This window comes from Argiope bruennichi, chromosome 8 (genome assembly GCF_947563725.1).
Source record: "Argiope bruennichi chromosome 8, qqArgBrue1.1, whole genome shotgun sequence".
Classification (NCBI taxonomy): Eukaryota; Metazoa; Arthropoda; class Arachnida; order Araneae; family Araneidae; genus Argiope; species Argiope bruennichi.
In genome coordinates this window covers 17,316,641-17,329,851 of record NC_079158.1, presented here as the reverse complement: position 1 = coordinate 17,329,851, position 13,211 = coordinate 17,316,641, and the positions used below count along the sequence as shown (strand labels likewise).

Sequence of the window (13,211 nt, the reverse complement as noted above, 5' to 3'; positions counted from 1 at the left end):
ATATTCATTCCTTTCAAAGAGTATTCGCTGCATTAAATCTGGTTCATTATAAAACTTGGTAAATGCATTTAACACAAATCGCGAGAATTGAAACAGGAAATGATATACCGGTTAGAAGAGTTTTCATCGAAGAAATTGAATTCGTTCCCAAATATTGATATGGACGAAATTCTAATATGGAAGAATCTTTTTATTTTTAAATACAATTAGCAGCATTAGAAAAAATCTTAATTGCGTATTGTGAAATTGAATCGTATGCAATTACAAGAAGCAAATTTATACTATTAATTTTAAATATTACTTATTCTGGTGAGTGAGACCCACCTAGTTGAAATAAATGTTTATTACGGTAGTTCATTTGCTCATTGAACAGCTTGGTTAAAACAAACGTAAGAGAAGCATTTGCTTCATTTATAAGCTGTTGGATGAGTCTGCAAAGATTCAATTAAAATCTTTCATTATGCTGATAAATTTATAATATAAAAGATATGGTTTTTCAATTTAATTTTTATTAACAGGAATACTTTGGTACTTATTAATAGCTTTAATAAGATATTAGTTTTATTTTAAATAAAAGAGTATTAAATGTATTTAGCTCCTTTGTCATTTAGAAATAAATAAATCTTGGGAAACTTTATTTGTAAGTTAAAAAAAAAAAAAAACTTTCGAAGTACATAAAATGATTCCAAAATTTTTATTAAGAATGATTGTTAGAGGGTATATTGTTATGCTAGTACATGTATTGTTTGGTATACTAGTATATCTTGAATTATTTTGCATTTTTATCTGATATTGTGTATACATAAATATTTTCTGAAAAGATTGAGACCTCAAAATACAATATATTCGATTTTGAAAATAGAATCGTTGCGCCAATGCATAAGCTGATACTTTTGAAATTTGATTTTTGAATGTTTTAGTGTCTCTAGAAAGTTTTGTAAGAAATATTATATTTATGCGAGGGTTAAAAAATGCTGGCTTGAAATAAAAAAAATAAATATGCTAGCTTAAAATTTAAAAATATGCTAGCTTAAAATTTAAAAATATGCTAGCTTAAAATTTAAAAATATGCTAGCTTAAAATTTAAAAATATGCTAGCTTAAAATTTAAAAATATGCTAGCTTAAAATTTAAAAAAAAAAAATGCTAGCTTAAAATTTAAAAAAAAATGCTAGCTTAAAATTTAAAAACTAATTTTATATTTTTTTGGAAAATAAAGTTAAGATGTTTCTTTAATATTCACAACCATCTTCTAATGTATTCCAGACACTCAGTTTATTTGTGTGCATGTATGCCATTATTCATTTTGCTTTGAATTATAAACTGAAAGTTGCTTTGATTCCATGCAAATTGAACAAATATATTTGTAGTGTCTGATAGGGAATTTATATGCAATTTGGAACCTAAGCGTATATTCTAATTTAAGTAGAAATTTTATGCTCATTGTCGCGAACGAATATGATTTATTGCATGTATCCATAAGTACTGATTTGACTGCAGAAATCATATCTGAAGATATTCCTTTAACATATTTTAAATACTAAAGTTAATGAGAAAAATTAATATTTTTTTTCGTAAATCTATAAATAATATTGTTTATATTTAAAAATTACATATGCGACTAATGAGGTATATGAAGTACCTCCTTATTTGTTTTCAGTAGTATTTAGAAGTGTTTTCCCGAATTGTATGCTTAGGTATTGCAAATAAAATATAAATATTGATTTTTGAAAACTGCAGCATCATAAATTGCTTGATCATTACAAAAATATGGAACACACAGGACAGTTTCTCCTGAATGATTCTGTGTATTTGTGTCAAAATATGTTTCAGCTGTTATCTATGCTAGATATGTGCAGCATGTGAATAGTATCCACTTCACTAAACATAACGTATGGACTACTCATCCATGAAAACTGCATCTGAAACTTTGCATCGAGATTGGAATCTCGATCGGCCAATCGAATCGGAACAAGTATTGCAGGAATCCGGACCATTTCTCCCTACGCATGCTTAACGTTATGGTTACGAGTAGTTCTGATCAGAAAATCACTTCCAAAGTTCTGATCAATCCCATATTCGTGTTCAAGTAAAGAAAAAAGGAAACTCATATTTGGAGAACTTTTTAGCTATTGGCACACAAAAAAGCAGTGTTGTCTCGTTTAAAATTTTCCGAATGATGATCTATGGATTTGTTTTGTAGCTTGCGGCATGAGCCTTCAGTTGAAGTAATGCCACAGTAATCGCATATGCAGGTGTAAATTACTGTATGCTTTTTGACAAATGAATCTAGCCAAGCAGATGAATGGAGTTGTCCAGTTTCATAGACAATCTTTCCTGTCTTCCCAGGACCCACACACTTGATGTGCCCTTCGCTCAAACTTGCTTGTTCTCCATCAAGAAATATCTCTGGAATTTTTCCTGATGAAGACTAGGTATCAGGAAATCTACGTTAAAGAATCAGTCTTTCCCACTGAAAGTACAATAAAAGCATCTATTTGCCGACTAAGTTAAGACAAATAGTCTTCAAACGATGATCTGCCAACGCTGTAGCAAATACGTGAAAAATCAAGACATTTGACTTAAGCGTGCACGCAAAGACAGTTCCTGAAATCAGTGGGAACAGTTACTTAGACCTAAACGCCCTGCCACTTCAACTCAAGTTCAACCACTCAACTGGAAAAAGAATGGCTTTCACGCTTGAAGTGTCTGGACTAGATATTTCCCAATACGCTTCGTCAGCAGTGTCTCGCTTTCTGTGACATGTCAGCTTAAGGAGAGCGGACATTGAACTTGCCGTTCCTGCATATGTTTTACAAAATGGCATTTAACATCAATAATTATTTGATAAAAACCATCAATACTACCATAATTAAAAAAACTGTACACTTCTGTTAAAATTGCCAATTTAACGGATTAACTTCCTCTTGCATTATGTGTATTCAAGTGCCATGTTATCTGAAAATTGTGTTAAAAGTTCGATTACAAATCAATTGCCTTTCAGGCCATTTAAAAGTTAGTGCCAATGAACTTTGACTAGAACTCGCATGTGTGGACAGCCTGCGTCAATAACTTTTCTGTTTTGTGCTGTGATCTTAAGTAACTGATGCTGCAGACTGAAATGTATTCAAAAGACAGAGCTGATATGAAATGATTGCTATTGTATAATACTTGTATGATGATGCAGTTTTCAAAAATAGTATTTTTCACAAATAAAAAGTAAAATATTAAACATAATATTTATAGTGTGATGAGTTAGAAAACAAAATTCTAAAATTTTTCATTATGGGAAAAAAAAAGAAAAAAACCTCGTTAATTGAAATTAGTCGCATATTTTCTAGAAATTAAGCATTGGCGCAAGATTTAACATTTATACTTCTATAGAAACTGCATTTTACTTAATACAACTTCTATGCTCATTTTCTTTTTATCTTTAAATTATCTTCAATAAACAGATAAAAATGTAATTTCATTTAAAGTTGCATAGAATTATAAAAAAAATCAATCTTGTGGAAACAACTGAATTAGCATTTTTAGATGGATGAATGGGCAATCAAATTAAAGTCATTCCTTCCAATTTTTTTTAAATAAAGATTGTAATTTTTCTATATTACTCGCAAATTGTTTAAATGAATTTTAATTGCGTTTTGAAATCTCAATCTGTTATGTTTTATTTCAATGTATAAAAGTATTTATTAAAATTATAATTTGATTCATTCATATGGACTGCATGGGCTCCAGCTGCCTAGAAAGTAGCTATTTTAGGCTGTTTTTAAGCAAGGTTGGATACCAGTATAATTTTAAAAAATTCGAAAGAAATTAAGTTATGAAATACATCTTTATAATCTTAAGAGTTATAGATAAGACATTCTGTAAATTATATATAAAATATATATTTGTCTATTTGTAAAATGTTTTGTCTACACAATTCTATTATTACTCTTACAGCATCGAAATTTGTATTTTGTTAAATTCTTCAAACTGTTTGAAAGAAATAGTTATTGTGCTATATTTTAAGTTTCGCTGTGAGAATTTACAATTCATATATAAGCCAAAATAAAATACACATGCAAGATTAACAACATTTTAAAATGAAGGCTTATGGGACTGTTTGATTTACAAATGTGCATTGCTTTTCAAACTGAAAAATTTTAACTGCTTGCCTGTAATCGAGTTGTTGTAATTGGAAGAATAGTGCAACTGCTTTACTGCAAGGAAATTTTCAAAATTGTAACTTTTTTATTGTCAGTTGAAAATTGCAAAAAAATACCGAAGAGGCAGAAAACTAAAAAAAAAAAAATCAATATACGCCTCTCTCCTAGAAACGGGAAAAATTGAGTGATAAATGAATGCATAACCAATTTTATCAGCTTTCATTGTTTACTTTTTTGATATGTATATTCTTCATTATTTGTGAATTTTTTAATTTTAAAAACTGAATATCAAATATGTGCAAAATCATAAGTAAATGTATAATTTGGATATAGAAATTATAAATTTGTAACTGCTTTAAAAATTTGACTACCATGAAAATTTTTATAATATTCCAAGTGATGAACTAAGGTAATGAAATGTGTATTGAAATAGTTTATTTCATGCTCAAAGAAATAAAGAGGACCATATTCTTACCTATATTAGAAATTACGTCATTTTGGATATAATTAAAAGATAGCTACTTCGTACTTGTCTAAAAAAATTTTTAAAATTACCATAAAATAAATTTATTGTATTACCATGAAATTATTGATATATAATATATATATATATATATATATATATATATATATTTGTATCTTTATCTTGTATTATAATCTGTTATAATGCATACATATTAATATACTTATATATATAAATTATGAATGTGCATTAAATTTTTTATTTTTATTGTATAAATAAAATATTTTCATCCTTGAATTTTAGTGTAATGGCAGTTAAATTTTTTTATTGGAAAAAAATTTTGGAATCATATACCATCGATTCTTTGAAAATAATTTTTAAACAGATATTTAAAAGAAATAAGGGGACAGATTTGACGTTATATTCTTATAGAATATGTTCATTTTTAAAATTTTTCTAAACATATTGAAAGAAAAGTTTCCATAGACGTTTTATATACTCTTCATGAAAATGCAACTACGAATTTAATGAAGACATTATATATTTTCTGAGAAAAAAAATAAAGTGAAATGTTTGATTAAAAAATTGACTCACTTTCCTCCATATCAGTTTTTATATTTAACTGTTTGTAAACAAACATTTTGAACTAATAACTTTTTTAAACATTCTAATTTTCATAACTTCAGTCTGAATCTTTGCGACTGGCGATTTGAGTCCTTGAACTTATCGATAATAAAATATAACTTTGTATATATGGTTTATAAACTACTTGCATTTTCTAAAGTCGTGCAACTGTAAACTTCTATTTCTGTAGCTATTTGACCTTATTTTAGATTGTCGCCGAGTGAGATATGACGATACAGTAATTCCATATATAATTGAAGAAACAATTTTTCATTGGAAAAATGTTTTTCACTTTTTTTATTTCGTTTTAGATTTACTCTTTTTTTATATTCGCTGAAGAATCAAACATCCTATGAATACACAATTTATAATTTTTCAAGTATCCACAAAATATATTGCCTTTTTAAAACGGTTCCTTTCTATTCATTACTAAGTTCACTGCAAGTCTGGGTAAATGCGTTTGATTATTCACAAAATTGAAATTAATAATTTTGTTGTAACAAAGATCAGTAAGATTGTGCATCAGTAAGTTTTAAATTTTGAAACAACCTATTAGGAAAACAAATTTAAAACGACTATTCTCTTCTTACTTTATATATGCCGTATTTATTTTCATTCTGTTTCTCAATATAGCAGTAGCTTGTTCCTACAAAATGAATTATTATAAAGAAGCGCCCGACATAAAACGTGTTTCATTTTTCTTTTTAAAGAATGAATTTTAAGTCCCTTGTCTATTGAAAACCGCGCTGAAATAAGGCTCAAATCTTCACAGGCAATTACAAAAAAAAAAAAAAAAAAAAAAAATCTGAATTTTATTAAGTGGGAAGAGTGCATCAATTATATTTCTGAATTATCGATTAAATGTTCTCTTGTAAGAGAACTGGTTATGGTGTTTATTTTTATTTTGAATAGTTTGATGAAAAAAACTGCAGGTTATTTTTCTTTTCACAGGTCGCGAATTCGAAAATTTAATATGATATCTATAGGGTTTTAAATATTCTTGTGTTCATGCAGCATTCAAAATGAAATGGTATTTTTATTTCATCCTACTTTAAATGGTATGATTAGTTTAGTGTACTGTCCTGATAATTCAAATACCCCTTGTTTTGAGATTGATATTTCCATACTGAAAGTATGAAGTTAGCTTGTGTTTCTAACTTCCTTGGATTCCGATTCTCTACCAGATGTCGATTATATCCATAATGGCTGGCTTTTTTTATTTTATTGCAAATTCTCTGCTGCACTAATATAAATCTTTTCGGACTCGTGATGAACAAAAGTTTAATCAGAAAAAGATTAAAAGATTTCTTTTATAATGTAAGGACAGATCTCGTTTTCGATTCAAAGTTCGAAAATTGATTCCTGTGAACTATTGTGTAAGTGGGTCTGATATACTCAATAAGTTTAGACAAATACTCTCCCATTAGTGTGGTTCAGGGGTGCGAGCACATTACCGACCTTATCTGACCACATTTCAAAATTACGAGGTCGGCCCCAAAATAACCCTACTGTGTTATATCAAAATAGTACAGTACTGAAATGAATTTAACTTTATTTTCTGAAGAAATGTATCATTAAAATATTAATTATCATAATCAGAAAAGAGGAACAGCAGTGGTTAACATTTTATGATTCATTGGCAGATGATTGAATTCGATCACATTACGTTAAGTGGATAATTTTTATTTGAACTAGTACAAAATTTTCAGTGTACTTCTGTTAAATTTTTCATTGTTATCATCTTGAAAGCATTTAATTGCAAAAGCAAAGTCTCATTTTATAAGTTCTGATTTTGTACAAAACTGAAGAGCAGTGAATAGGATCATGAGAAACAAAGAACACATGTTGAAAATTGAATTAGTGTCTTCAAATAGTATTTACATTTCTTTACGGCTGAACAATAATTTTAAAACGACAAAATTTCGTGATATATTTCGTAAACATCAGGCACACCTTCTGATATTAATTAAAAAAAATCATTGAGATAAAATTTCTGATTCTTAAGCTCTGTTTTGACCTCTTCATTATCTTTAAAACGCCCAGAGCCTTCAAGTGAAACCTCTGTAAGGAGTCCGTAACGCGCTTCAAGCGTGTCTTCCACATTTTAAAACTTATAAACGTTTTAAATGCATTGTAAATGTTTGCTTGTAAAGTTTTGGGAATAATAATAAGGAAAATAATAAGGGGAAAATATTGTAAAGTTTTTATTTTTTATTTTAATGCTGCGAAAAACAGAAGGGAAAGAAATTTTTGCTTATAGAAGAGGACGGCTAAAGGGTTAAAGCTATCGAAACACTTACTGAATTGGAAGTGTGTGAACCCTAATCTGATCAGAGAGCAATAATAACTTAAGCACACCGCATTGATAAAATTAAATTTAAATATAATACAGAAAAAACTGCTGACAAACTTTAGTAATTTTCGAATAAAATGTTTATATAATGTCTGAGCAATTATAAATATCGTTTTTATAAATGGGTGAAATTAAAGTAACCCATCGTGCAAGTCTTTTCTTTAATCAGTAATTTTTTCTCTACATAAAGCATACTAGTAAAATTTTTTCAAACTTATAGACTATCAGTTTTTTCTTTGAGAAGAATAGATTTTAGGGAAAGTAATGCACCTTATCGATCTGCCAATGATTGATCCGATACAAGTAATCATGTTAAGGTATAATTTTTATTCTATTTAATAGATACAGAAACAAAATTTTTATTCTATTGAATAGATACAGAAACAACTAAAGCGTATTTGCTTTCAACGATCAACAAAAATTAAGCAAATATGTATAGCGCAATGCAAAAATGCATTTATAAATATTTATATAATCATGGTAATGTTTAGTTTAGACGACCTACTGATAATTGCATACAAATAAAATGGAAATAAAGCAAACGTCTTTTACACAATTTTAAAGATTTTAACGGGGTAAATTTCAAACCACGTCTTTTTTTTTTTTTTTTTTGAAAAATAGAAAGCTAAACTTTTGTTTTTTAAAAAGAAATGCCGTTTAAAAAGAATTAAATCTTGTTAAGTAATTTAATCTTCAGACTGAAACGAAAGTTCTTTTTTAATTCGAACTTACACTATCTAGTATTGGATATTTTAGATTTCTAAGCAAACAAAAATCATTCAAAAATGGAAATATTTAAAATCGGATATTTTTATAATTAAATGCATTGTATTCTTCTTAAGTCGTATTTTGTTTGGCTTTCTTCTATCAAAAAAATGTAACTATTCAAGTTTAGCAGTCGTAAAAGCAGTAATAAAGGATGTGAAATACCATGTCTTTTTATCCCTCTATTTGAAAATTATGGATGGTTAAAGAAATAGCTGTATCCTTTGAATTTTGTAGGTTTGATACTAGATATAATTTTCCTAAAGTTACGGTCACCGCTTAATAGAACAGTTTCTAAAAAGCAATGATATGAACAAGCAACTGAATTTCCTTTATTTAAAAATATAGTCCTTGGTAATTTTTAACTAAATTGACCAAACATAAAATATTCCATTCATGTAATTAACATTAATTAATGTAAGAAATTAAGAAAACATCTGAAAGAACCCACAAAGGGTGCTTCTCTTCAATCCAACAACTAAGAACAGTGAAACAGATTGCAATTAAACTTGATATTTTAACATGGATGCATGAATTTATTCAACTTCTTGAGAATAAAGCTTTTACTTCACATCGGAGAAGTCTAAATATTTATCAAAATGAAATTTTCAGATTGCATGGGCTTAATGGTTTTCATTCTACGAGTTCCCAAAATATAAGCAAAGTTCATTCCAAACAGGGCACATTTCTACAGATTTCATCGTTTTCGGAATCGAAATTTATCATTCCTGAGATCTATTAATTTTCTTTTTATGTAATAGTTTTGCAATATTTTTAATATATCTAACACTTTTGTTTACATTTATTAATTTTAATGTCCAATAAATTAGTTATTTTGCTATTCGGTGCTGTTTGGCATATTCCATAATTTTATGTATTTCAACTTTTTCGTTCCAAGTCCGCGACAAGCTTGCCATTCTGCTTTTTGGAGGTATTTTATTAACTCCCTCCCCTTTATAATTGTTTCTTTTTAAAATTTTTAAACCTTTACGTAAAATGTGTATGAAAAAAATAACACTGAAAATATTTGCTTTAAGATATCTATGTATCAGTCTGAATTCGTTCGTTTCCATCTTTTTCCATTTTTTTTTTTAAATAAAATGTTGAATTTTTAGCAAAAACCGTTAGGTGCCGAATAATAATTACTGAGACAACTAAAAAACTGTCTTTATTGATGCCATATTTTAAGAAAATCAGTATTCTACATACTTTAGTTATAATTATGCTTCGCACAGTTACCAAGCAAATTCTTCAGGATGTCTTAAACGTGTACTCACAAAGCATTACATATTAAGAAAATTCAGATCTTATAAAAGTTCTAGGCCATATTTAAAATATCAAAGTGAAGGGGATAAATATATAATTTAGATATTATCAAGGTAATAAAATTTAACAAGCACATTTGCAGACAGGTTGCTGTCTCTGAAGTTTCGGTCGATAAAATAGATTATAAAAATTGGCGATTGGAATAAAATGATTATAAATGCATTGCATATATATGATTTTATAGCTAAATGAAGGAAAATATCGAAGCTTTCTTTTTGGTACATTTTGTTGTTTGCATTTGGAATAAGATCAAATTTGAATAAATTTATTTGCAACTTTTGGGGGGTTTACTGTTTTATTCTGAAAGACACATATTTAAGCCATATTTATATTTTTATATTTAGTTTAAGGAAGTCTCATTTCCCGATTTTTGTTAAAAAAAATATTCGTTGAGCAGAAATTTTGTCAATTATGAAAACGAGATAAAAAATGTCATTTAGCAACTCGTTTCTTTAGCTTTTAATATTTATTCTTACCTGTAGCAAAGTTATGAAATCCTATTTTATACGTGTTGAATGTAAAATATATTCTTTATATTAAAATTTTCGCTTTTTACTACTAATTTTTTGAGTCTGTAGCCCACTTCGTATCCTATCAAATGTTAACATAACGTTTTCAAAAATTTTTTCACTGTGCCATCTTTGTTAATTTTGTATTTTTATTGCATTTCGCAACACTTTGGAATGCGTCATCGCAAGTAGGATATTTTACATTTGATGTGATGAAAATTGGGCAGATTTTAACATGCAACAGCTTCTTCTATGTTTTTCAAATGCTACCATTTTTGAGGAAGATGATTAGTTTTGTTAGAAATTAAGCGAATGAGAAGTTGCAAGATGTTGGAGGAAAATTAATCTAGGTAAACTTAATTGAACAGAAGATCTTTCATGTTATTAATATTAAATAGTTTGCAAAGTCAGGATTCTCTAGAGATATTCATCATTCATTTAAATAGAAGCAGTTAAATAATAAAGGAAAATATACTTTTGAGCTCAAGATTTATGGTTTTCGTACCTTCCCAATAGTAGTTTCCTTTCTGATATAAAAAAATTTATTTCGCAAGAGTTATTTTTTTAGTTTTAAAAATGCTAACGCCTTCTAAATTCTAGATTTACAAATAATTATTCGCTCATGGAGTGCAAAAAAAAAGCGCTGATTTTTGCGATTTAGGTGCTTTCTTTCAATGAACTTTTTCTAAAATAAGAAAAGGTATAACATTTGGAACAAATATCTTTTTTGTATCAAGCCTTTTTAATAGTTTATAAAAATTGATTCTTTCATCATTAATGCATTTTAAGAATGTAACATTTAATTTTACCCATTTGGGAAAGGTGTAACTATCACTCGATGTTACAAATGTCAGTCGTATTCACATCCTCCCCCCCACGAAAATACAAATATTTGAATAATTTAATCTAAATTTTCTGATATATAATCAAATTGCATTCGGAATATTTATAATTCTAAATATCAAAAAAATCAAATATAAAATCTTAAACTCTGACTTTCAAAGTAAATCGGAGTTTCTTCATTCACCGAGAAAATTAATATAATTTCGTTAGTTCGACATATTTTTCTTGATATATCAGTTTATAAAAGAAATACACAATCATTTGAGAAGTTCTGGATATGTGCAAGTACTTGTAAACTGCACAACTTCTGGATATGTGCAAGTACTTGTAAACTGCACAACTTCTGGATATGTGCAAGTACTTGTAAACTGCACAACTTCTGGATATGTGCAAGTACTTGTAAACTGCACAACTTCTGGATATGTGCAAGTACTTGTAAACTGCACAACTTCTGGATATGTGCAAGTACTTGTAAACTGCACAACTTCTGGATATGTGCAAGTACTTGTAAACTGCACAACTTCTGGATATGTGCAAGTACTTGTAAACTGCACAACTTCTGGATATGTGCAAGTACTTGTAAACTGCACAACTTCTGGATATGTGCAAGTACTCGTAAACTGCACAACTTCTGGATATGTGCAAGTACTCGTAAACTGCACAACTTCTGGATATGTGCAAGTACTCGTAAACTGCACAACTTCTGGATATGTGCAAGTACTCGTCAACTGCACAACTTCTGGATATGTGCAAGTACTCGTCAACTGCACAACTTCTGGATATGTGCAAGTACTCGTCAACTGCACAACTTCTGGATATGTGCAAGTACTCGTAAACTGCACAACTTCTGGATATGTGCAAGTACTCGTAAACTGCACAACTTCTGGATATGTGCAAGTACTTGTAAACTGCACAACTTCTGGATATGTGCAAGTACTCGTAAACTGCACAACTTCTGGATATGTGCAAGTACTCGTAAACTGCACAACTTCTGGATATGTGCAAGTACTCGTAAACTGCACAACTTCTGGATATGTGCAAGTACTCGTAAACTGCACAACTTCTGGATATGTGCAAGTACTCGTCAACTGCACAACTTCTGGATATGTGCAAGTACTCGTCAACTGCACAACTTCTGGATATGTGCAAGTACTCGTCAACTGCACAACTTCTGGATATGTGCAAGTACTCGTCAACTGCACAACTTCTGGATATGTGCAAGTACTCGTCAACTGCACAACTTCTGGATATGTGCAAGTACTTGTAAACTGCACAACTTCTGGATATGTGCAAGTACTGAGATATTAAACTGAAAATTAAATTTTACAATTTAATTTTCAGTTTAATATCTCAGAATATTATCCTGCTATGTCAAAGTAATTTTCCCGTAAAAATCCATTCTGAAAAGCCAATGAGTTAACCCTTGCTTTTTTTTTAGTTTTCTTAACGCTTTTGATACTTTTTTGTTTAAAAAAGGATTTTGCGTTTCGAACAGATTTAGTTTATACCTAATAGGCAAATGTTGTATGTTTTATCAAATATATTAAATTTGCCATCCTTAACTTAGGCAAAAAGTTGCATGACATTTCTTCTCCATCTATTCATGGGATAAAACATGTCACTTCCATGTTTGCAAGGAGAATGCACGAATTCGCTAGTTTTATACTGATTTTATAAAGAGTTTCTGTTCACTAAGTAATCCAGTAATATTTATAATTCCATTGAATATTAAATTTTTTTTGGAATCTAATACAATTCTGATGAATTTATAAAAAAAATTCTAAATTTATTAATTGCAAGTAAAAAAGGACTACCAACAACTAAAATCATTTTAGAATTTAATCCTATATGCGCCGAATGATTTAATTAAGATCTTCAGAACTTATTAATTCACTGGGTTGAAATCAAGTGACATTAGCCTGTAAAAAGTATTTAAAGCAATGAGGCATAATTTCCTGCATTTCAATCCAATTATCATATAATCTGACTTGCACCTAAATTTCAAAACAAATGTAGTTTTTTTTTCTTGTCTGAAAACTTCAAAGAATTTTCTTGGAGTGTCTTCATGTCTGGCTTTTTACCATTCCCAAAAAAAAGCCATATTTAAAGAGTTTGCTAATATGCAGAGACTACATTCTTTCACTACAATAAATTCCATTAAATTCCTTTGAAAAT

The 13,211-nt window shown here is 28.8% G+C and overlaps 1 protein-coding gene across 1 annotated transcript; it reads left to right on the top strand.

Moving 5' to 3' along the window:
* Window positions 1-2,020: 2,020 nt before the first annotated feature.
* On the top strand, window positions 2,021-12,344 carry LOC129981519 (uncharacterized). The gene is made up of 2 exons (XM_056092378.1): window positions 2,021-2,088; window positions 11,306-12,344. Exons 1-2 carry the CDS (start codon window positions 2,021-2,023, stop codon window positions 12,342-12,344), a joined length of 1,107 nt encoding a protein of 368 aa, XP_055948353.1.
* The last annotated feature ends 867 nt before the right edge of the window (window positions 12,345-13,211 follow it).